Source organism: Schistocerca gregaria, chromosome 8 (genome assembly GCF_023897955.1).
Source record: "Schistocerca gregaria isolate iqSchGreg1 chromosome 8, iqSchGreg1.2, whole genome shotgun sequence".
Lineage (NCBI taxonomy): Eukaryota > Metazoa > Arthropoda > Insecta > Orthoptera > Acrididae > Schistocerca > Schistocerca gregaria.
Window position 1 is genome coordinate 213,869,641 of NC_064927.1, and position 26,843 is coordinate 213,896,483.

Genomic DNA, 26,843 nt, shown 5'->3' on the forward strand with positions numbered 1-26,843 from the left:
AATGTGATATACAGAAGTTATAAGTCCATCAAATCGTTGTCTTTTAATGTTAACATTACATACCAGTGCGGAATTGTAGCAGTTGTTCGTGCTCAAGTGAATACTTACACAGTTAAACCATTACTGTAGTAAAATTATATGTTGGTTTCACAGTGCACATCGGTTTTGCGTATGGCGCCCTCTATTAGCTTCTTCTGAAGTTTACAGTTTTGACATCTTTTGTAATATTTATGTTGTATAGTAACTTAATAGTAACATGAAATTATTATGAGTAAAACTATGTAAAATTACAATTCTTACTTTTTCTCACGTCCGTAATGTGCTGTTGTTGTTGTTGTGGTCTTCAGTCCTGAGACTGGTTTGATGCAGCTCTCCATGCTACTCTATCCTGTGCAAGCTTCTCATCTCCCAGAACCCACAGCAACCCACATTCTTCTGAATCTGCTTAGTGTATTCATCTCTTGGTCTCCCTCTACGAGTTTTAGCCTCCACACTGCCCTCCAATACTAAATTGGTGATCCCTTGATGCCTCAGAACATGTCCTACCAACCGATCCCTTCTTCTGGTCAAGTTGTGCCACGAACTCTTCTTCTCCCCAATTCTATTCAATATATCCTCATTAGTTATGTGATCTACCCATCTAATCTTCAGCATTCTTTTGTAGCACCACATTTCCAAAGCTTCTATTCTTCTCTTGTCCAAACTATTTATCGTCCATGTTTCACTTCCATACATGGCTTCACTCCATACAAATACTTTCAGAAACGACTTCCTGACACTTAAATTTATACTCGATGTTAACAAATTTTTCTTCTTCAGAAACGCTTTCCTTGCCATTGCCAGTCTACATTTTATATCCTCCCTACTTCGACCGTCATCAATTATTTTACTCCCCAAATAGCAAAACTCCTTTACTCATTTCCTAATCTAATCCCCTCAGCATGACCCGATTTAATTCGACCACATTCCATTATCCTCGTTTTGCTTTTGTTTATGTTCATCTTATACCCTCCTTTCAAGACACTGTCCATTCCGTTCAGCTACCCTTCCAAGTCCTTTGCTGTCTGACAGAATTACAATGTCATCGACGAATCTCAAATTTATTATTTACTCTCCATGGACTTTAATACCTACTCACAACTTTTCTTTTGTTTCCTTTACTGCTCGCTCAATATAAAGATTGAATAGCGTCGGGGAGAGGCTACAACCATGTCTCACTCCCTTTCCAACCACTGCTTCCTTTTCATGCCCCTCGACTCTTGTAACTACCATCTGATTTCTGTACAAATTGTAAATAGCCTTTCGCTCCCTGTATTTTACCCCTGCCACCTTCAGAATTTGAAAGAGATTATTCCAGTCAACATTGGCAAAAGCTTTCTCTAAGTCTACAAATGCTAGAAACGTAGGTTTGCCTTTCTCTAATCTTTCTTCTAAGATAAGTCGTAGGGTCAGTATTGCCTCACGTGTTCCAACATTTCTACGGAATCCAAACTGATCTTCCCCGAGGTCGGCTTCTACCAGTTTTTCCATTCGTCAGTAAAGAATTCGCGGTAGTATTTTGCAGCTGTGACTTATTAAACTGATATTCCGATAATTTTCACATCTGTCAACACCTGCATTCTTTGGGATTGGAATTACTATATTCTTCTTCGAGTCAAAGGGAATTTCGCCTGTTTCATACATCTTGCTCACCAGATGGTATAGTTCTGTCAGGACTGGCTCTCCCAAGGCTGTCAGTAGCTCCAATGGAATGTTGTCTACTCCTGGGGCCTTGTTTCGACTTAGGTCTTTCAGTGTTCTGTCAAACTCTTCACGCAGTATCATATCTCCCATTTCATCTTCATCTACCTCCTCTTCCATTTCCATAATATTGTCCTCAAGATCATCGCCCCTGTATAGACCCTCTATATACTCCTTCCACCTTTCTGCTTTCCCTTCTTTGCTTCAAACTGGGTTTCCATTTGAGCTCTTGATATTCATGCAAGTGGTTCTCTTGTCTCCAAAGGTCTCTTTAATTTTCCTATAGGCAGTATCTATCTTACCCCTCGTGAGATAAGCCTCTAAATCCTTACATTTGTCCTCTAGCCATCCCAGCTTAACCATTTTGCACTTCCTGTCGATCTCATTTTTGAGACGTTTGTATTCCTTTTTGTCTGCTTCACATACTGCATTTTTGTATTATCTCCTTTCATCAATTAAATTGAGCAGCTCCTCTGTTATCCAAGGATTTCTACTAGCCGTCGTCTTTTTACTCACTTGATCCTCTGCTGCTTTCACTGTTTCATTTCTCAAAGCTACCCATTCTTCTTCTACTGTATTTCTTTCCCCCATTCCTGTCAATTGTTCTCTTATGCTCTCCCTGAAACTCTGTACAACCTCTGGTTCTTTTAGTTTATCCAGGTCCCATCTGCTTAATTTCCCACCTATTTGCAGTTTCTTCAGTTTTAATCCACAGTTCATAACCAAAAGATTGTGGTCAAAGTCCACATCTGCCCCTGGATGTCTTACAATTTAAAATCTGGTTCCTAAATCTCTGTCTTATCATTATGTAATCTATCTGAAACCTTCCAGTACCTTCAGGGTTCGTCCATGTATACAACCTTCGTTCATGATTCTTGAACCAAGTGTTAACTATGATTAAGTTATGCTCTGTGCAAAATTCTACCAGGCGGCTTCCTCTTTCATTTCTTCCCCCCAATCCATATTCGCCTACTACGCTTCCTTCTCTTCCTTTCCCTACTGTCGAATTCCAGTCACCCATGACTATTAAATTTTCATCTCCCCTCACTACCTGAATAATTTCTTTTATCTCATCATACATTTCATCAATTTTGTCATCATCTGCAGAGCTAGTTGGCATATAAACTTGTACTACTGTAGTAGCCGTGGGCTTCGTGTCTATCTTGGCCACAATAATGCGTTCACTATGCTGTTTGTAGTAGCTTACCCGCACTCCTTTTTTTTAATTCATTATTAAACCTACTCCTGCATTTCCCCTATTTGATTTTGTATTTATAACCCTGTATTCACCTGACGAAAAGTCTTGTTCCTCCTGCCACCGAACTTTACTAATTCCCTCTATATCTAACTTTAACCTATCCATTTCCCTTTTTAAATTTTCTAAACTACCTGCTCAATTAAGGGATCTGACATTCCACGCTCCGATCCGTAGAACGCCGGTTTTCTTTCTCCTGATAACGACGTCCTCTTGAGTAGTCCCCGCCCGGAGATCCGAATGGGGGACTATTTTACCTCCGCAATGTTTTACCCAAGAGGACGCCATCATCATTTAACCATGCAGTAAAGCTGCATGCCCTCGGGAAAAATTACGGCCTTAGTTTCCCCTTGCTCTTAGCCATTCGCCATACCATAACAGCAAGACCGTTTTGGTTAGTGTTACAGGGCCAGATCAGTCAATCATCCAGACTGTTGCCCGTGCAACTACTGAAAAGGCTGCTGCCCCTCTTCAGGAACCACATGTTTGTCTGGCCTCTCAACAGAAACCCCTCCGTTGTGGTTGCACCTACGGTACGGCTTTCTGTATCGTTGAAGCACGCAAGCCTCCCCACCAACGGCAAGGTCCATGGTTCATGGGGGAGGGGGGAGGGGTATTACAATTACGAACAATTAAACTGTAAAGAGCACATAGGGATTATTGTGGGGAAGGCAAAGCAAGGACTGCAATCTATTGACAGAACGCTTACAAGATGCAACAGATTTACTAAAGGGACTGCCTAAGCTATACCTGACTGTCCTCTTTCGTAATACTGCTGTGCGGTGTGGGATCCTTACCAGATAGAATTAACGGAGTGCATTGAGAAAGTTGAAACAAGAGCAGCATGTTTTTTACTATCGCGAAATGGGGAGAAAGTGTCATGGATATGATACAGGATTTGGGGTGGACATCATTAAAACACAGGATTTTCCCGTTGCGGCGGTATCTTCTCACGAAATTTCAATCAACTGATTTTTCTCCAAATGCCAAAATATTTTGTTGACACCGACCAGCATAAGGTGAAACGATCATCATAATAAAATAATGAAATCAGAGCTCGCGCAGAAAGATGCAGGTGTTTGCTCTTTCTGCATGCTGTTCAAGAGTGGAATAATAGTAAAGGTGATTCGATGAACCATCTGCCAAGCACTTAAGTGTGATTTGCTGACTATGTACAGGTAACTGTTGTGATGTCCTTGCTTTCCTCAAAGTAATTGTAGTCTATCACTGAACCTCTGTCAGGACAATTGACTTCATGTAATTCAGCATAATCGAAAAGAATCACAGAAAATGCAGTAAGAAGTGTACAACATTCCCATGTCTCTCAAGAAGCTCATACTCACCGCACTGCCTCGAACTCCAGAAATTTTCCAATTGAAACTTAATTTTTAACCCAGAAAAATTAACTTTAGATCCTGGCTGGCTCACCATTCCTTTAGTGTCTGGATAAATGAGTTTATCTGAAAGTACTTCAGCCTTCAGTTCCCAAGTGTGTAAAAAATTAAAGATTATCTTCGGTGCATCAGGATCATTAAAACTCTAAAATAAAAATCCGCACGATATCTTACTCAATCAGACTGGAAATTATGACATGACCCTATAATAAGAATCTAAGTACATAATGAATAATTATGTTCCACCACTCTGAGCATGATTAAATACTAAAACACGGAATAAACACAGCAATCGTTCATTAGAAGAAACTGCAAACTCTGCAGTTAAGCGAGAAATAAATATCCACCATAATTACGTATTCTTTCGGTGAAATACGTGATTGATCATTGAGCTAAAAATAAAAATATGTTCTGGGAAGAACAATACATTCACCAATCCTCGAAATATTAATGCTCTAACTCTTTTAAATCAAGAGTAATGAAGTTAACAATAGTTCTAAGCTGCTGCAATTAAAAACACGTTCATTCTGATATCAATGACTAACTCAATACAATCCGTTTTTAGTCTTCGCTCTTCACAAACAGTGGTTAGTTGTGGTTGGCTAGTCTCTTGTTCTATGGTCATTGTTCCTCACCTATTAGATTATTCCACATTAGTTTCCGACTTATAAAATCACCACAACAAATGTTCTACAAATAACATGGCGGTCATTTAAAGTCTGTGGCGTTCGATTATCTTGTGCTAATGTGCTAACAGCACTTTGTAAACAGTGACGCTATTTCTCTTCGAAAGAGTGGTAGTATGCAAACAAAACGGATGAAAACATGTTTTTTGTGCTCTCTATGCGATACTAGAAACCAGTGTTGAGTGCTGAAATGACGGCCAGCCGCACTACGAACATCTCAGAGTAGACAGGCCGCTGCCTGTTATCGATTGCCCATGCCCTGACCCTATGTCATCCCTTCTGGCACTGTGAGTGCTACCTCGCTCAAAACACCAGGTCTGTATTTTTCTTTGAAAGTGTGTATAATGTACTGTGCAAGCGTACAGTATGAGGGATTTTTGAGAAGCATTTGAGGAAACTGCACCGTGACCGAGGAAAAACTTTGGTCCAGGTTTGATTCCTGCTGCTATCTTTTTTTTATTTTATTATATTCCTGACAATGTTAAACTATTAATTATCAAATTTAAATTTATTTCAACGGTCCAATTGATAGACGTAAAATTAACACATACAGTTTAGCTATGATTACTATCCTTACAAAACAAAAGGCCATAGATGGTGGAAAAGAAAAGCGAGTGTATGAGGAAATTTAGTGTGGAAGTGTTTCCCTTGGATGATCTGCTAAAGACACCTTTTCTAGTGGATCTTTGGAGGAGAAAGTGAGATTTATGGAGTTACGTAGATCTACTCCAAATGTAAATCTAAGAAGAGGAGGGTGCGGGGCGATGCTTATGAGTAGAAGCAGATGGATGCCCCTTTCAGGTTCCTAGAACATCTCGCCTAGGTGTGCCATAGTAAAAGGTGCAATGCTCTCTAAGGGTTTACGCTTAAAGTATGAGGAATTTTTGAGAAACAGTGCAAGCATTAAGGCACTAGCCAGGGCTCAGGGGCAGTGACTTGCTTCTCGTCGGCTCGGGTTCGATTCACGAAGCAACTTTATTTTTTTAATTTTTTTCCTTGCAGTGTTAAACGATTATTTTAAATTTTGTTACATACAATCAGTTTAATTTATATACTTAACATTAATATATTCAATTTAGTTACGATTACTACCCTTGTAAGTCGACGCTATAGGCGACGAAATTGTAACACAACGGTAAAATTTTGCACAAACTGTCATTGTATAAATATTACGCTAAATCACGAAATGCAACGTTGTCCCACATAACATCCAAGAGCGTGCAGCGTAATTGTTGCAGTAAAATGCAAATTACATGTTATGTCCTACTGAAATGAAGGAAACACCCACAGCTGTCAGCGGCATTACACAAGACGGGTTAGGTTCTACCCCACTGAGTGCCTGCCTGCCTCCTTGGTGCCTGCTTAGCGCACTCTCACGTCAGTTATGATTGTAGGGGAGAGGCAAGGCTTGAAATTAACAAGTGGTAGAAAAGAGAAATAGCCATGTATTACCATCGAGAGTGATGATGCATTCACCTTTACCACACAGAAATAAAACCACACTACTGAGTTTATCAAGCCTGTATTAATGAGTAACTGATGGCAAAGATTATGTAATTTGGTCTTCACTTGAATGTCTAAGTGTGCCATAAGTATTGTGTACGCGGCACCTATCTGCAAGACAACAATTTAAGTGACGAAAGTAACTGAACTGCAGATGGGCGTAATAAAAAGCTACACATTTTAGCTTTCGGCCAAAAGCCATTCATACACTCCTGGAAATTGAAATAAGAACACCGTGAATTCATTGTCCCAGGAAGGGGAAACTTTATTGACACATTCCTGGGGTCAGATACATCACATGATCACACTGACAGAACCACAGGCACATAGACACAGGCAACAGAGCATGCACAATGTCGCCACTAGTACAGTGTACACCCACCTTTCGCAGCAATGCAGGCTGCTATTCTCCCATGGAGACGATCGTAGAGATGCTGGATGTAGTCCTGTGGAACGGCTTGTCATGCCATTTCCACCTGGCGCCTCACTTGGACCAGCGTTCGTGCTGGACGTGCAGACCGCGTGAGACAACGATTCATCCAGTCCCAAACATGCTCAATGGGGGACAGATCCGGAGATCTTGCTGGCCAGGGTAGTTGACTTACACCTTCTAGAGCACATTGGGTGGCACGGGATACATGCGGACGTGCATTGTCCTGTTGGAATAGCAAGTTCCCTTGCCGGTCTAGGAATGGTAGAACGATGGGTTCGATGACGGTTTGGATGTACCGTGCACTATTCAGTGTCCCCTCGACGATCACCAGAGGTGTACGGCCAGTGTAGGAGATCGCTCCCCACACCATGATGCCGGGTGTTGGCCCTGTGTGCCTCGGTCGTATGCAGTCCTGATTGTGGCGCTCACCTGCACGGCGCCAAACACGCATACGACCATCATTGGCACCAAGACAGAAGCGACTCTCATCGCTGAAGACGACACGTCTCCATTCGTCCCTCCATTCACGCCTGTCGCGACACCACTGGAGGCGGGCTGCACGATGTTGGGTCGTGAGCGGAAGACGGCCTAACGGTGTGCGGGACCGTAGCCCAGCTTCATGGAGACGGTTGCGAATGGTCCTCGCCGATACCCCAGGAGCAACAGTGTCCCTAATTTGCTGGGAAGTGGCGGTGCGGTCCCCTACCGCAGTGCGTAGGATCCTACGGTCTTGGCGTGCATCCGTGCGTCGCTGCGGTCCGGTCCCAGGTCGACGGGCACGTGCACCTTCCGCCGACCACTGGCGACAACATCGATGTACTGTGGAGACCTCACGCCCCACGTGTTGAGAAATTCGGCGGTACGTCCACCTGGCCTCCCACGTGCCCACTATACGCCCTCGCTCAAAGTCCGTCAACTGCACGTACGGTTCACGTCCACGCTGTCGCGGCATACTACCAGTTAAAGACTGCGATGGAGCTCCGTATGCCACGGCAAACTGGCTGACACTGACGGCGGCGGTGCACAAATGCTGCGCAGCTAGCGCCATTCGACGGCCAACACCGCGGTTCCTGGTGTGTCCGCTGTGTCGTGCGTGTGATCATTGCTTGTACAGCCCTCTCGCAGTGTCCGGAGCAAGTATGGTGGGTCTGACACACCGGTATCAATGTGTTCTTTTTTCCATTTCCAAGAGTGTAGAAGGAGAGACAGACTCACTCACACGAACATAGCTCACACACACATGAATATCGTCTCTAAACGCTGTGGCTGGCCTCAGAGACAATGGTCATGTGTTGTGTGAGGCGTGCCCATGTGATTATCTGTGTTTTCTGCTTCAGTAGTATGTCTTTTGGCCAAAAGCTAAAATGCGTAGCAGTCTAGCAGTCGTGTGTCGCATCGTTGTACCGTCTGCCACACAACATCTCATCTATGGAGTGAGTGGTAATCTAAACTTTTCATAATATTATTGTTATTCCGTCTCCCAAGTCAGACTTCACATTGTTATATATACATGTAGCCACAAAAATGACTATGTAAATGCATGTGTGCGTTTTTGAGTCTACATGTCAGTGTTCGTGTGGGTGAGTATGTTTGTGTGTCATGTAGCTACAGTTACAGGTAGAGAAAATATTTATCTTGTAAGTCAGTTGACACATCTTCCTGTCACACATGTGTTGGTACTGATGAACTTAAAAATGAATGGTGATAATGTACTAATGGGGTTGTTACAATGCAATACCCGCTGTTTTAGACGTGAACACGGACTTAAAAGGAAATCGCTACCGTTCTGCTGAATTAGCCATCCAGAAACCACTACCGTACCTTCACGAAATATAATGAATGGTCACCATTTCCAATTTCTATGTATATGTTTTCACTCGACCACTGATTACGCGATACTCTTATTAATGTCATATTACTTTGATGTGACACATTTGCGGGGTTAGCCGAGCGGTCTAGGGCGCTGCAGTCAAGGACTGCACGGCTGGTCCCGGCGGAGGTTGGAGTCTTCCCTCGGGCATGGCTGTGTGTGTTTGTCCTTAGCATAATTTAGGTTATGTAATGTGTAAGCTTAGGGACTAATGACCTTAGCAGTTAAGTCCCATAAGATTTCACACACATTTGAACATTTTTGACACATTTGCAGTGCACAATTTTGTCCACTGGGATAGACTTTAGATAACTAGTTTCCACTGGCTGTCGAGCTAAACGTGTTCTCAAGGGATTTTGATATACAGCAACGGTCATGCTGAACAGTACTTATCGCAACGTGTCTAGAGATTAACACTTCGGAATTGTTGATCCATCTAGCCCTTATTTGTTTCCCGGATACCCTTTTTTCCGTTCATCATAAAAACATGCTACCTACTAGGAAACAGCATAAAAGTGTAATAAGCCGACTACTTTAGATTTTTCATTCTCCTGTAATTCATGTTTACACCACGTAAGTTTTTTCAATGTGTTTACTTAATTTACAAGAGATTTAGCTGAGGACATCGTGACAAGTGGTTCCTATGATACAGCATTCATTGAAATGGTGCTGTTTATACCAATGTGAAGCTCAGCAGTAACCTTTGTGACTTTTTGGTAGTGGTCATACTATTACAGTCGCTCTTTTTACACCATAAAATTTATTTTTTCGTCCAATAATATGTTCGATAGTTCCCCATGACCTATTACGTGTAGATGATACTAAATACGATTACAGTACCTTTAAATTCCGCCAGTATATTTGTTACTTTCGTCGCGGGGGCACCAAATAAACGAAAAAAATTATAGTTACCATTTAGCTTCCTGTTGATAGAGAGGTACTGAGATATAGATTTCCACCACAATCGCGCATGGACGAATGGAAATCGGCACTGGTCTGTTCAAAGCAAGCATTCTATAATTCACGAATAATTATTAACAGAACAGCACTGCACTTGTCAGCAGGGTGCATCACTTTTACTGTCTCATAATTGAAAAGTGGGTTCATTATATCAAATCTGACCGAATCTGCTAAATATAACAAGTTCAAACAAGTTATTACTTAAAATGTCTGCGATGTATCACCAATTGCGCAATATCCATGGGCCTATAAATATCATTTCAGACACAGTTACTAACTCAGAAACAGTTTATCAAGATTATTAAAAAAAATTAGTTTATACGATTGTTATTAGTTTGCAATGTTCACTCACTGTTCACCATTACTCAGTGAGCTGGATTTTCTGAAAAAATGACTGCGTAGTAAGCCACACTAAATTTTATCGTACGGTACTGCAAGAAAGTCACAATTCGCAATTTATATTAACCCTCTAGCGGGCGCGCCGTTTTTTATAACATTGGCGGGAGCGCGGCGTAATTTGTACACATGTAAATCATAGCCATCTTTTCGTTACTAAGGTAAACATGACTGAGCAAAATCACAATTTAAACTTAGTTTACTCAAACAACAGTAAAATAAACTTAAATTATACGAATTAAACAACTGTTTAATTAAGCAATGATAAAATAAACTTTCATTACATCACTGTGGCAGCGTCAAGTGTTATCCCACAGCAATGACCAACTCGAAGCATTAAACAGCGCAGTTGCATCAGATCCCAGCCAACCGCTTATTCTATTATCTCGTAGACAGCTGTCATGTTATGGGATTGTGCCGATAGCCCAGATTCTGGGTCATTTTCTTGCTCGGGGTCATAATTTTTTTCTCACCTAGATGGGTGTTCAGTGTATATTACTGCCGCTCACTTGGACATATGACAGAACAACTTAGCAATGCGTTAGATGAAGTAGTTGAAGGAATAAGTACGGGCTCGAAATAGTAAACCGACAATGGAGCGATACAAGACACTGTTGTTTGCTGATGGCGCAGTTTATACATATGCGCAACCGTTCGATGGTTAAAAAGCACAAAACCTCCGAAAAGTAATTTGCAGTAGATCTGATCAGCTTATGAACAACTCAGCTCTTCAGCAAAAGCAAAATAAAACACTTTCGCAAAACTGCTAGAGTACCAGATCATGTATCGTCACGCTACTAAAGCGTAATCACGATTTCTCGAAAAGAGTGCATACTAGTTTCTCCTGCTTCCACAATGCACAGTCGTTCTGATCATATCGTAGACAAATTGCTTCCGAACTTTTCTCAGACAGCGTAGCAACTTGCCTTCTACACCAAGTGCGAATTTCATTTAACCAGATACTAAAATTTATATTTTCCAAAAGTAAATAAAATCAAAACTAGACTATCTTTCTTGTATTGAGGACAGAAGCAAAAACTTTTTTCTAGAATACCTAATCTGAATGCTTTTAATGATCGTTTCATGTCATGTATGTGACTGCGTGTATGATTACACAGTTTTATTCACATACTCTTTTCTCATTATTTATTAACAAATACTAAGATTAATAGGTCACATACATGCAGCATTCATCGCCTCACTCACTCTGAAAGCATAATAAATGAAAACGATAATGTGAAACAACTGAAAGTATTAAGTAATGTTGGAAACTAAAACATTTCATAATCTATAATTTATGAACAAATTACTGATTACTTACCTATTCAGCAGCAATGTGTTTAGTTTACGTTCTCCTCTGACGTACTGCCAAAAACATATTAACGTGTCTAGAGAACGTTTTGGAGATTTGGTTTTCCATAATTTTGAAACCTCTAAAATAATTCCCAGTATAGAACTGAAACTCGTACACTTCTTAGGTATTGTTTTTCTGGTGGTTTATGTAAAATTTCGTGGTGATTGTTGTACGATGAATGACCTTATTAATACACAGGTTGGTGTGAGAAAATTATGATCAAGTGTACACACGCATTAACGGACCTGCTTCATGTAACCATAGGGACGCCAGATGGCAGTTTCGGCGCATGAGTGTCCGCGTGGTTTGAGACACCATGTTACGAATTGCGCGGCCCTTTCAGCCGTAGGTTCGAGTCCTCCCTCGGGCATGGGTGTGTGTCTGTTGTTCTTAGCGTAAGTTAAAGTTAGTTTAAGAACTGTGTAAGCCTAGGGAGCGATGACCTCAGCAGTTTCGTCCCTTAGGAATTCACACACATTGAACATTTCCGATGGCAGTTTTGCTGCGTGGGGACGCGTTTGTTTGGGTTCAGAGCCAGTAAGAGCAACAAGAACAATCTTTCATCTTCAGTCGACGATACATATAGTTACGGCACAAGCGCCGGAACTAGGTATGGGGGCAGACAATAATATGGTGATCATATAGTCCATACGTGCCAAAGATTGACAGCACTAGTCTAAATATTTCCTACTTCAGTTCATCTTTGAGAGACTGATGTCACTAATCACTGAGTATCTACTAGCGTTCGTAAGTGTTTATCTTTCATCTTCTCCAATTCAAATTCTCATTCGGGAGGTCTAGCTTAGTTCCAGCGTAGTCTCAGAAGTATATTTCTTACCGTATCTGTCTTTCAGGCTGTTGGGTGATTGGCCCAACACATACACCTTCACCAAAGCAGTCGCCGAGGATGTAGTACGCTCTGGCGGTTCTGGATTACCCGTCTCGATCATCAGGCCTTCCATTGGTAAGTTCAACTGTTCTTTCTTCTTCAAATGCACGAATACCTGAAACACTATATCATAGATATTCCAAGGCTACAGCTACAATTCAGAAGTATCTCTCAGCACACACGTATGAGAGCCATATTCCAACTAATACAGAAAAAGAAAAAATCGAATGTACCGCCACTAAATAGCTTTACTAATTAAATAAATTTAGATCTTTGTTGCGCTTACGAAAATTCTCCTCCGAGCACACTCTGATAGTGGATGTTTCCGACTTCCCTATAGAGACTTCCCTATGGAGATTCCTCTCTAGTCTGGGCTGTATCCCGAGTACGCCAAACCAAGGTCGTTGTCTGTTTTCAAAACAAACAAAAAATGGTTCAAATGGCTCTGAGCACAATGGGACGTAACATTTATGGTCATCAGTCCCCTAGCACTTAGAATTACTTAAACCTAACTAACCTAAGGACATCACACAACACCCAGTGATCACGAGGTAGATAAAATCCCTGACCCCGCCAGGAATCGAACCCGGGAACACGGGCACGGGAAGCGAAAACGCTACTGCACGACCATGAGCTGCGGAGTGTCTGTTTTCAATTCGTCACTAAACCAGACTGTGTCGTGGTTCGTTCCTCCACTGTTCCCCACTTCCAATGGTTACATTGAAGAGTTTAATGAAATAGCTGGAAGTTATTCTACAGTGAGACGGCATTTCCCCGAACATTCCCATATTTATCACATTCCCAGTGGGTGGTAATCAGGATGTCATGAAGGTATCCAATTATTTCCAGATTTTAGCCTTATTCCCCTGCCCGTCTACATACAGATATAATGGAGACAAGTCCAGGGCTTGGGTGTGTTGCTAATTCCGCCTGTTATGGCTAAGTAGACCAGTGTCTACACCTTACTAAGCTTCTTAGCAGACACTTTCTGTTTTACTTTGTTTCACTATGTGGGGTCCTGCCCACTCGTCTCATATAGGGTGCCTAAAAGATGCAGCGTTCTCGGAATGCTATACAACAATTCAGCCGAATCTCATTATAGTTTTTTGTTACAATAAAGAAGATTGACAATAATTAACTTGGGATTTACAAGAACTTGTCTGAAGCGATAGATGGCATGCAAACAAGTAATGTTCTTCGCTACAGGCAGTTCCCACACAAGCAGTGGATATGGATCACTAATAACTGTTTTTAAGTGCAGGTCTACTACTGTGCTGGTCTGCTAGACCCGGTCTAGTACTGGGCGGCCGAGGCTGGCAGGAGTGGCGTTTATATTCTCTTCTCGTAGAGGCCGCTCCTGCCGTGGTGCGGCCCTAGTAAGCGGGCTATTGCCTGACGTCATCTCACAGCCTTCTCTGCTCTTGTGTTCTGCATCTGCTCGCCAGCGCTTGTCGATACGCCAGAGCACACAATACTGTAGCCCCATACACTATCATAAGTCTTGTTAGAGTGGTGTATACCAGATACATGTTCTCGTGTTTCGACAGCACTGTTTTCTTTTTTCTCAGGCTCTTCTACTGCGGCCCTTCCACCTTTGATCATATGTTCGCTATGTGACGGCTCCATCATAGTTTCACATTCAGGGTTACCACTAGATACATGTCCTCACCACAGCCAGAGGTTCAGCGAGAAGATCAATATTCTAGTAAGTGCTTGATGTGCTTTTTCGTTAGTGGTACTACAACAGTTTGCTTGGGGCTGACCCTTAGATCCTGTTCTGTTTCCTGTACCAATATTGCTATCCATATTGTGCCATTATTATAACAGTACTAGTAAATTTGCCGAGTATTCTTATGACTAAAAGCACTCCGTCTTCAGGCCACAAGTGGTCCAACGGGACCATCCGACCGCCATGTCATCCTCAGCTGAGAATGTGGATAGGCAGAGTGTGTGGTGAGCACACCGCTCGCCCGGTCGTTATGATGGTTTTCTTCGATCGGAGCCGTTACTATTCGGTCGAGCAGCTCCTCAATTGGCATCACGAGGCTGAGCGCACCCCGAAAAATGGCAACAGCGCATGGCGGCCCAGATGGTCACCCATCCAAGTGCCAGCCACACCCGACTGCACTAAACTTCAGTGATCTGACGGGAACCGGTGTACCCAGGGCGGTAATTGTTATAAATAAGTCACCAGCATATCTTTGGCAAAAGTAATCCCAAGTATTCAGCTCTTCAGTGAGTTCATTCACAGCTAGGTTCCACAACAGTGGGGAGAAAACCCCGCCTTGCGGAACCCTTTGGGTGGCGTTGAACATCACTTTTTCATTCATCATGGTGGCTTCTGTCTTTCTTCTGCTCAACATCAACTGAATGGGGATAACCGTGCGAAAGGGCAATACCATGCGCACATGAACTTCTGATGGTGGTCTTCACGGATTCAAGAGCGCAACTGGAACACCAGTCAACTCAGCTACTCACAAGCATCAGCCAGTGGTGCAACTTCAGATGGCTCTGCACAAAACAGTCTACATGCTACTCAAAGGAATACTTCAAAGTAATGCAACCATAAAACTACACGACATTAGCATAAGCAGACATCGGAAAACACCACGTATTGGTGTGCAACTCGACAAACGACTGTCCTTTGACGAACACATCAGAACAACGACTGGTGTGGCTGCCAAGATTATGCACAAGTTGGCCACCCTTCAGGGTACCATTACACACACTGATAACTTACCATTGTGCGCTCTTTGATTCTGTGTGCTGTTTTGCTGGCAGTGCATGGTCCCATAGAGTACGTCTAGTGACGAGTTAGAACATTGTGCGGCGAGGGCAGAGAAGTGTCCTGATAAGGCTGTCAAGAACTTTGCGTGGTTCTTGGGACGTTCCCTATCGATATAACCATTCCGTTACTGGCGGAGGAGGAGGAGACAGGAGAAGATAATCGAGAGATTACCAGACAGGGCACTATCGAGAAGCGCCAACTATTTAAATGGCGGATGGACACCTGGCAAATGGAATGGGAGTTAAGCGATAAAGCCCATAGGGTATATCAATTCTTCCCGGACATCAGGTAACGTCTGAGACTGAGCCTTATCAAATGGTTCAAATGGCTCTGAGCACTATGGGACTTAAAATCTGAGGTCATCAGTCCCCTAGACTTAGAACTACTTAAAACTAACTAACCTAAGGACATCACACACATCCATAACCAAGGCAGGATTCGAACCTGCGACCGTAGCGGTCGCGCGGTTCCAGACTCTAGCGCCTAAAACCGTTCGGCCATCCTGGCCGGCAAAACACTATCATGACGTGTGACGTATCAATAAGTAAGATTCGTCCCTTCATTACTCAGCAATATACAGGGTATTATTTTCTACCGTGTACAACATCTAGGGACGGATCGATGAGAGGACACAGAACAAAAAAGGTCTAATCAACTTATGTCTGGAAATGCTAGAGACCATTTATTCAATCATAGTTTGTTACAGAGACTGCGGTCTAATTCGTGCTCTACCATGCAGCCAAAGTTACGGTATGCATAGTCATATTAACTCGTAATATTGTGTCCGATTCATCTCCGTTGCTGACCCACCTTGTAGTGGATGGGATACACCATTGTACGAGGTGCATTCAAGTTCTAAGGCATCCGATTTTTTTTCTCCGGACTAGAAAGAGATAGAAACATGCACATTGTTTTAAAATGAGGCCGCGTTCATTGTCAATACGTCCCAGAGATGGCAGCACCGTACGGCAGATGGACTTTTACCGCCAACGGCGAGAATGAGAACTGTTTTAAATACTTAAAATGGCGACGTTTTCCTTACTTGAACAGTGTGCAATCATTTCTGAATTTGCGTGGTGTGAAACCAATTGAAATTCATCGACAGTTGAAGGAGACATGTGGTGATGGAGTTAGGGATGTGTCGAAAGTACGTTCGTGGGTGCGACATTTTAATGAAGGCAGAACATTGTGTGACAACAAACCGAAACAACCTCAGGCTCGCACAAGCCGGTCTGACGACATGATCGAGAAAGTGGAGAGAATTGTTTTGGGGGATCGCCGAATGACTGTTGAACAGATCGCCTCCAGAGTTGGCATTTCTGTGGGTTCTGAGCACACAATCCTGCATGACGACCTGAAAACGCGAAAAGTGTCATCCAGGTGGGTGCCACGAATGCTGACGGACGACCACATGGCTACCCGTGTGGCATGTTGCCAAGCAATGTTGACGCGCAACGACAGCATGAATGGGACTTTCTTTTCGTCGATTGTAACAATGGATGAGACGTGGATGCCATTTTTCAATCCAGAAGCAAAGCGCCAGTCAGCTCAATGGAAGCACACAGATTCACCGCCACCAAAAAATTTCGGGTAACCGCCAGGGCTGAAAAACTGATGGTGTCCATGTTCTGGGACAGCGAGGGCGTAATCCTTACCCATTGCGTTCCAAAAGGCACTACGGTAACAGGTGCATCCTACGAAAATGTTTTGAAGAACAAATTCCTTTCTGCACTGCAACAAAAACATCCGGGAAGGGCTGCACGTGTGCTGTTTCACCAGGACAACGCACCCACACATCGAGCTAACGTTACGCAACCGTTTCCTCGTGATAACAACTTTGAAGTGATTCCTCATGCTCCCTACTCACCTGACCTGGCTCCTAGTGACTTTTGGCTTTTTCCAACAATGAAAGACACTCTCCGTGGCCGCACATTCACCAGCCGTGCTGCTATTGCCTCAGCGATTTTCCAGTGGTCAAAACAGACTCCTAAAGAAGCCTTCGCCGCTGCCATGGAATAATGGCGTCAGCGTTGTGAAAAATGTGTACGTCTGCAGGGCGATTACGTCGAGAAGTAACGCCAGTTTCAACGATTTCGAGTGAGTAGTTAATTAGAAAAAAAATCGGAGGCCTTACAACTTGAATGCACCTCGTACACACTGCTTTCGTGTTTGAATCGAGAGCCTGCCGGCACGGTGTTTGCTTACGGAAAGGCAAATGGCACCGCGCGGCGGGCAGCATGGTTGTATCAGGAGATCATCCCCGCCGACAATAATCACAGTATTCAATGTCTGCAACAGTGTTTCGCGGTTTGTCTGAGACAGGGTCGTTTCAGAAAGCAGGAAATCATGAAGGACGTACCCAAAATGTTCGGATATTGAACTTGGAGCAAAATGTGATTAACACTTTGGAAGGTGACTGCAGTGAAACTACCAGGCAGTTGGCCTGCCAGTACAGGGTAACCCAGACGACCGTCTGGAACATTCTGCACGACAATTCGTACTATCCTTTCACTTACGTGTGCAGGCCTTACTAGCGACAGACTCTCCAGATCTGGAGCAGTTTTGTCACTGGTTTCTTCACAAGACAACCACGATTCGGCTATTTGTGTCGTCCATCCAATTCGCAGATGAGGCCACCTTTACGCGGAGTGTTATCTTCATCTTTCATAACAGTCATCTGTGGGACAGTCTGCAGAATCCCCATGGCATGGTGACAGTGAATTGTCAGCATCGGTGCAGCCGGAATGTGAGGGCAGAGATAATTGGCGGCCGTATTCTCGGACCAGTCTTCCTTCCACATCGCCTAACAAGCCGTAACTCCCGGCGTTTCTTGCGGTTGACTTCTGCGAGACGTTTCATTGATGGTTCGAAGGGTTATGTGGCCGCTTCATGAAGGTGCTTCATCTCACTTCCCCGTTAACGTCAGGATGCATCTCAGTCGTTTCTTCCCTGGTCGATGGATCGAATGAGGGGGTCACAGTTGCATGGCCTTTTCGTTCACCGGAACTCAACCCGTGCGTTTCCGAACACAAGTGGACTATTTAAGATAGTACACATCGATCTGACTGGGCCACTCCCACTCTCAGATAAATTTATATACCGTTTCACATACGCCTATCGATTCAATAACTGGACACAACGTGATGTTCGAGGAGAAACAGTGGCACGAGTGTTTTAGAACTCCTGGATCGCTACATTTGGAGCACCTAATCAAATAGTGACTAACCGAGGAGAACAGTTCCAGTCACAGCTGTTTCGTCTATTAGCTACGTTTGTGGCTCTAAATTAACTCAAACTACAGCATATATTCCACAGTCAATTGGTAAAATGGAGAGATTCCATCGAACTTCAAAAATAGTGAATAAAAATGGAGCTACATCATTTGTATGATTGTTCTAGGTCTGTGTAGCTGTGTGAGAAAAGGAAATACCTCAAAAGCTGCTGAGCTGCTATACAGCACAACTCTCATATTGCCAGGTGTTTTTATTTTAAGATCGTAAAAAAAAGTAGTTCTACCAGCATTCGCTTCTCAGTTACGCCAACTTATTTATAAATACATGCTTACTCTGCAATTCATACCTAACTGGCTGGCACAGGGTTCATCGAACCATTTTCACAATGAAACATTGTCTCAAAACATGGTAGAAAACCCAAAGAGGTTTTGGTCGTATGTAAAACACACCAGTGGCAAAAAACAGTCAATACCGCCACTGCGCGATAGCTGTGGAAATGTTACCGATGATGCTGCCACTAAACCGGACTTACTAAATACAGTTTTCAGTAATTCCTTCACGAAAGAAGACGACGTAAATATTCCAGAATTCAAAACCAGAACAGCTGTTAGCATGAATGACAAAAGTAGATATCGTAGGTATTGCGAAACAACTCAAATCACTTAAGAAAGGCTAGTCTTCTGGTGCAGATGGTATACCAATGATGTTCCTTTCAGAGTATGCAGACACAATAGCGCCTTTCTTAGCAATCATATACAACCGCTCACTTGACGAAAGGTATGTTCCTAAAGACTGGAAAGTAGCACAGGTCACACCAATATTCAGGAAAGGAAATAGAAGTAACCCACTGAATTACAGACCCATAACACTGACCTGAATTTGCAGTAGGATTTTGGAGAATGTACTGTAATCGAACATTATGAATCACCTTGAAGAAAATGACTTATTGATACATAACAAGCACGGATTAAGATAATATCGTTCTCATTCCCATGAAGTAATAGTGCTGTCGACAAGGGATTTCAGATCGATTCAATATTCCTATATTTCCAGAAGGCTTTTGATACCGTTCCTCACAAGAGACTATTAATCAAATTGCGTGGGGTATGGTATCAGTTGTGTGACTGGATTCGTGATCTCCTCTCAGAGAGGTCCCAGTTCGTACCATTCCACATTCTACCATTCTCTACCATTCCACTCTCAAATGGCGCGCGGGAAAAAGAAACACCTAAATCTTTTCGTTCGAGCTCTGATTTCTGTTATTTTATTATGATGATCATTCGGAAGAGAAAGTTGGTGATTGAAATTTTGTAAACAGATCTCGGCGCAAAGAACAACGCCTTTGTTTCAGTGACTGCCACCCCAACTTCAATGAATTCGAAATTAAAGTTCTATGTACTGACTTGGCAGAAAATCCTAAGAAATTTTGGTCCTATGTCAAAGCGGTAGGTGGATCAAAACAAAATGTCCAGACACTCTGTGACCAAAATGGTACTGAAACAGAGGATGACAGACTAAAGGCCGAAATACTAAATGTCTTCTTCCAAAGCTGTTTCACAGAGGAAGACTGCACTGTGCTTCCTTCTCTAGATTGTCGCACAGTTGGCAAAATGGTAGATATCGAAATAGACGACAGAGGGATAGAGATACAATTAAAATCGCTCAAAAGAGGAAAGGACGCTGGTCCTGATGGGATACCAGTTCGATTTTACACAGAGTACGCGAAGGAACTTGCCCCCCTTCTTGCAGCGGTGTACCGTAGGTCTCGAGAAGAGCGAAGCGTTCCAAAGGATTGGAAAAGGCCACAGGTCATCCCCGTTTTCAAGAAGGGACGTCGAACAGCTGTGCAGAACTATAGACCTATATCTCTAACGTCGATCAGTTGTAGAGTTTTGGAACACGTATTATGTTCGAGTATCATGTCTTTTCTGGAGACTAGAAATCTACTCTGTAGAAATCAGCATGGGTTTCGAAAAAGACGGTCGTGTGAAACCCAGCTCGCGCTATTCTTCCACGAGACTCAGAGGGCCTTAGACACGGGTTCACAGGTAGATGCCGTGTTTCTTGACTTCCGCAAGGTGTTTGACACAGTTCCCCACAGGCGTTTAATGAACAAAGTAAGAGCATACGGACTATCAGATCAATTGTGTGATTGGATTGAGGAGTTGCTAGATAACAGAACGCAGCATGTCATTCTCAATGGAGAGAAGTCTTCCGAAGTAAGAGTGATTTCAGGTGTGCCGCAGGGGAGTGTCATAGGACCGTTGCTATTCACAATATACATAAATTACCTGGTGGATGACATCGGAAGTTCACTGAGGCTTTTTGCAGATGATGCTGTGGTGTATCGAGAGGTTGCAACAATGGAAAATTGTACTGAAATGCAGGAGGATCTGCAGCGAATTGACGCATGGTGCACGGAATGGCAATTGAATCTCAATGTAGACAAGTGTAATGTGATGCGAATACATAGAAAGATAGGTCCCTTATCATTTAGTTACAAAATAGCAGGTCACCAACTGGAAGCAGTTAATTCCATAAATTATCTGGGAGTACGCATTAGGAGTGATTTAAAATGGAATGATCATATAAAGTTGATCGTCGGTAAAGCAGATGCCAGACAGATTCATTGGAAGAATCCTAAGGAAATGCAATCCGACAACAAAGGAAGTAGGTTACAGTACGCTTGTTCGACCAATGCTTGAATACTGCTCAGCAGTGTGGGATCCGCACCAGGTAGGGTTGATAGAAGAGATAGAGAAGATCCAACGGAGAGCAGCGCGCTTCGTTACAGGGTCATTTAGTAATCGCAAAAGCGTTACGGAGATGATAGATAAACTCCAGTGGAAGACTCTGCAGGAGAGACGCTCAGTAGCTCGGTACGGGCTTTTCTTAAAGTTTCGAGAACATACCTTCACCGAAGAGTCAAGCAGTATATTGCTCCCTCCTACGTATATCTCGCGAAGAGACCATGAGGATAAAATCAGAGAGATTAGAGCCCACACAGAAGCATACCGACAATCCTTCTTTCCACGTACAATACTAGACTGGAATAGAAGGGAGAACCGGTAGAGGTACTCAGAGTACCCTCCGCCACACACCGTCAGGTGGCATGCGGGGTATGGATGTAGATGTAGGCGTAGAACTCGCGTATCATATCAGTGACAGTCTCGCCCCTGTTGCGCGATAACACGAAACGAGCTGCCTTTATTTGTACATTTTCGATGTCCTCCGTCAATCCCACCTGGTAAGGATGCCACACCGCGCAGCAACATTCCAACAGTGGACGGTCAAGTATAATGTAGGCTATCTCTTTAGTGGGTTTTTTGCATCTTCTAAGTGTTCTGCCGACAAAGCGCAGTCTTTGTTCCGCTCTCCCCACAATATTGTGTATGTGGTCTTTCCAATTAAAGTTGCTCGTAATTGTAATTCCTAGGTATTTAGTCGAATTGACAGCCCTTAGATTTGTGCGATTTATCGTATACCCAAAATTTATCGTATTTCTTTTAGTAACCATGTGGATGGCCTGGCACTTTTCTTTGTTTAGTGCTAGTTGCCACTTTTCGCACCATAAAGAAGTTATCTCTAGATCATTTTGTAATTGGTACTGATCGTCTGATGATTTTACTAGACAGTAAATTACAGCGTCATCTGCTCAGATTATCACCTAGAACATTTATGTGAATCAGGGACAGCAGAGGGCCTATGACACTACATTGCGGAACGCCAGATATCACTTCCGTTGTACTCGATGACTTGCCGTCTGTCACTACGAACTGTCACCTCTCTGAGAGGAAATCACGAATCCAGTCACACAACTGATACCATACTCCACGCAATTTGATTAATAGTCTCTTGTGAGGAACGGTATCAAAAGCCTTCTGGAAATATAGGAATATTGAATCGATCTGAAATCCCTTGTCGACAGCACTATTACTTCATGGGAATGAGAACGATATTTTCTTAATCCGTGTTTGTTATGTATCAATAAGTCATTTCCTTCAAGGTGATTCATAATGTTCGAGTACAGTATATTCTCCAAAATCCTACTGCAAATTCAGGTCAGTGTTATGGGTCTGTAATTCAGTGGGTTACTCCTAATTCCTTTCCTGAATATTGGTGTGACCTGTGCTACTTTCCAGTCTTTAGGAACATACCTTTCGTCAAGTGAGCGGTTATATATGATTGCTAAGAAAGGCGCTATTGTGTCTGCATACTCTGAAAGGAACCTCATTGGTATACCATCTGCACCAGAAGACTAGCCTTTCTTAAGCGAATTCAGTTGTTTCACAATACCTAAGATATCTACTTTTATGTCATTCATGCTAACAGCTGTTCTGGTTTCGAATTCTGGAATATTTACGTCGTCTTCTTTCGTAAAGGAATTACGGAAAACTGTATTTAGTAAGGCCGGTTTAGTGGCACCATCATCGGTAACATTTCCATAGCAATTGCGCAGTGGCGGTATTGACTGTTTTTTGCCACTGGTGTGTTTTACATACTACCAAAACCTCTTTGGGTTTTCTACCATGTTTTGAGACAATGTTTCATTGTGGAAACTATTAAAAGCATCTCGCATAATCGTCCACACTAAATTTCGAGTTTCCGTGAAACTTAGCCCTTGAGAGTTTTCCCAAAAGATAAAGGAAATACTTTTCGTTACTTAAGATCTGTGTAATGCGACTCATGTACTTGTGAGAGATGACAAAGTGAATGCCAAAGTAGTGCTTCCTACGAAGACCCCTCCGAAGTCTTGGAGCGAAAAACAAAATATTTCACTCTAAAAGCAAAATATGTGCCATTTAGAATCTCACTTGACAGATTGAAACCTACATCTGTGTGAACTGGGAGAACTCAAACACCAATGATATACGGAATAAGCTATAGTGCACTTCACTTGTGAATAAGTTATGCACACCTCCAAGAGTCTCATTAAAGCAAGTTATCCGATTTGGCCGAGTTGTGTAATTCCCCGAAAAGTACAAGTAACTGACATTGATACTGAGGGGGGGGGGGGGGGGGGCGAAGCTAGATTATGTAGGGTTGCGCATATGTTCGTAACCTACAGTTCCGTAAAAAATTATTTTTGTGTCGACTTTATTTTTATTTGAAAACAAATGACATTTTGAAATGCACAGAATAAGAGGTCTCGGTATCAGTTGTTTTGCTTAAGTGTGTGATATAAGTCTTGTAACAAATAGAAGTTTCAAAACAATATTTTCGAATCTGAAATATTGTGTTGTACAAGAAGAACAACAGCGTGTTGAAACTGACGTGTTGCTACATTCCTTCAGTGTCGAGCACGTACCAGGAGCCATTGGCTCTGTGGGCAGGCAACTTGTACGGCCCCAATGCCATGGGTCTCGGTGGTGCTGTGGGACTTTTACACGCCATGTCTATCGACAGCAGCGCAATGGCCGACGGTGTGCCCGCAGACATGTTAGCCAACGCAACCATCGCCTGTGCGTGGGACACCTGGTGAGTCGTCTACTACAGGCCCGGATCCAGAGTTCCAATGTGCGGTATCACAGTTTCTTATTGTCTATCAACCCTCCTTCCTCCCTCCAAATACGCACTGACGGAGAAAAACATCGCAACACCAAAAAATAATCCCTGTAGAGTTATGACATTTAACGAATGCATTTATCTAGGTAAGATATTTAAGGGATAAACGTTGCATGACCACAGGATAATGTGAGCACGAGATAAGCCATACCAGATGTGAAATACAGTAATAACCAGTGTAGCCTCAGAATGGTGGATGCAAGCATTCAAACGTTCATGAATTGTGTTCTGCAGGTGTCGAATGTTAGTTTAAGGGATGGAGATCCGCGACTGTTGCACTTGGTCGGTCAATACATGGACCGTTAATGCTGGTTGTGGATGACGCTGGAATAGTAGTCTGTGTATGTCCCATATGTGCTCGACTGGAGACAGATCTGATGAGCACGCCAATATGTCGGCGCTCTGTACACCATGTTAGGTTACGACAGCAGGATTTGGACGAGTGTTATGGTACTGGAAAATACCGGCTGGAATGCTGTTCACTAATGGTAGTACATGTCGAATCACGCTTCACACCTCTGAAGTCGCAAATGGCGCTTGTTCGGGGTCATTGGAATACACGCCACAGGGGTCTTGCTCGCAGCTGTGCTTGGCTGGCCATTAATATTGCTACACCACGACGATGACGTGCTACAGACGCCAAATTTAACCGACAGCAAGAAGATGCTTTGATATGCAAATGATTAACTTTTCAGAGCATTCACACAAGGTTGGCACCGGTGGCGACATCTACAACTTGCTGACATGAGGCAAGTTCCCAACCAATTTCCCATACACATACAGCAGTTAACCGGCGTTGCCTGGTGAAACGTTGTTGTGACGCCTCGTGTAAGGAGGAGAAATGTGTATCATCACGTTTCCGACTCTGATAAAGGTCGGATTGTAGCCTATCGCGATTGCGGTTTATCGTATCGCGACAATGCTGCTCGCGTTGGTCGAGATACAATGACTGCTAGCAGAATATGGAATCAGTGGGTTCAGGAGGGTAATACGGAACACCGTGCTGGATCCCATCGGCCTCGTGTCACTAGCAGTCGAGATGACAGGCATCTTATCCGCATGACTAGCGGATCGTGCAGGCACGTCTCGATCCCTGCATCAACAGATGGGGACGTTTGCAAGATAACAACCATCTGCACGAACAGTTCGACGACGTTTGCAGCAGCATGGACTATCACCTCGGAGACCATGGCTGCGGTTACCCTTGACGCTGCATCACAGACAGGAGCACCTGCGATGGTGTACTCAACGACGAACCTGGGTGGACGAACGACAAAACGTCATTGTTTCGGATGAATCCACGTTCTGTTTACAGGATCATGATGGTCGCATCCGTGATTGGCGACATCAAGGTGAACGCACTTTGGAAGCGTGTATGTCATCGCCATACTGGCGTATCACCCGGCGTGATGGTATGTGGTGCCACTGATTACACGTCTCGGTCACCTATTGTTCGCACTGAGACCACTTTGAAAAGTGGTCGTTACATTTCAGATGTGTTACGACCCGTGCCTCTACCCTTCATTCGATCCCTGCGAAACCCTACATTTCATCAGGATAATGCACGACCGCATGTTGCAGGTCCTGTGCGGGCCTTTCTGGATACAGAAAATGTTCGACTGCTGCCCTGGCCAGCACATACTACAGATCTCTCAGCAACTGAAAACGTCTGGTCAATGGTGCCCGAGCAACTGGCTCGTCACAATACGACAGTCACTACTCTTGATGAACTGTGATATCCTGTTGAAGGTGCATGGGCAGCTGTACCTGTACACGCCATCCAAGCTGTTTGACTCAATGCCCAGGCGTATCGCGGCCGTTATTACGGCCTGAGGTGGTTGTTCTGGGTACTAATTTCTCAGGATCTATGCACCCAAATTGCGTGAAAATGTAGTCAGTTCTATATAATATATTAGTCCAATGAACACGCGTTTATCATCTGAATTTCTTTTTGGTGTAGCAATTTTAATGGCCAGTAGTGTATTTGCAGTTGTTCGTTGTTACTGTGGTGCCAACTGCTGCTCAAATTGACGCTGCAGATGCAGTACGATTCGCCAGATCCATACGCCGAACATTAGGGTCTTCCCTCTCCATAATGCCACGTGGCCGTCCGGAGCACATTCGTCTTGCAACCGTACATTCTCGGGACCACCGCCACCAGCAGTCATGTAAAGTGGTTACACTCTTGCCAAGTTTCTCTGCATGTAGCAGAAGAAACAGCCAGTCTCTAGTAGCCATATTACATGGCCGCTTTCGAACTCAGTAAGGTGTTGATAACGGAGTTTCTACCACCTTAAAGGAATTCTACATCTACAGCTACATGGATACTCTGCAAATCCCATTTAAGTGCCTGGCAGAGAGTTCATCGAACCACCTCACAATTCTCTATTATTCCAATCTCGTATAGCAAGCGGAAAGAACGAACACCTGTATCATTCTGTGCGAGCTCTTATTTCACATACTTTATGATGGTGATCGTTTCTCCCAATGTAGGTCGGTGTTAACAAAATATTTTCGCATTCGTAGGAGAAAGATGGCGATTGTAATTTCGTGAGAATATTCAGTAGCAACGAAAAACGCCTTTGTTTTATGATGTCCAGCCAAAATCCTGTATCATTTCAGTGACACTCTCTCCCATATTTCGCTATAATACACAACGTGCTGCCCTTCTTTGAACTTTTCGATGTACTCCGTCAATCCTACCTGGTAAGGATACCGCTCAGCAGTATTCTAAAAGAGGCGGACAAGCGTAGTGTAGGCAGTCTCCTTAGCAGATC

The 26,843-nt window shown here is 43.4% G+C and overlaps 1 protein-coding gene across 4 annotated transcripts in view; it reads left to right on the top strand.

Moving 5' to 3' along the window:
• Positions 1 to 26,843, top strand: part of LOC126284894 (fatty acyl-CoA reductase 1-like) — a 152,580-nt gene that overhangs the window by 79,658 nt on the left and 46,079 nt on the right. For all 4 annotated transcript variants that reach the window (XM_049984152.1, XM_049984155.1, XM_049984153.1 and 1 more), the window contains 2 exons: positions 12,446 to 12,555; positions 23,796 to 23,979. In XM_049984152.1, the coding sequence (XP_049840109.1) occupies positions 12,446 to 12,555; positions 23,796 to 23,979 (294 nt within the window). The remainder of the gene's footprint in view (positions 1 to 12,445; positions 12,556 to 23,795; positions 23,980 to 26,843) is intronic.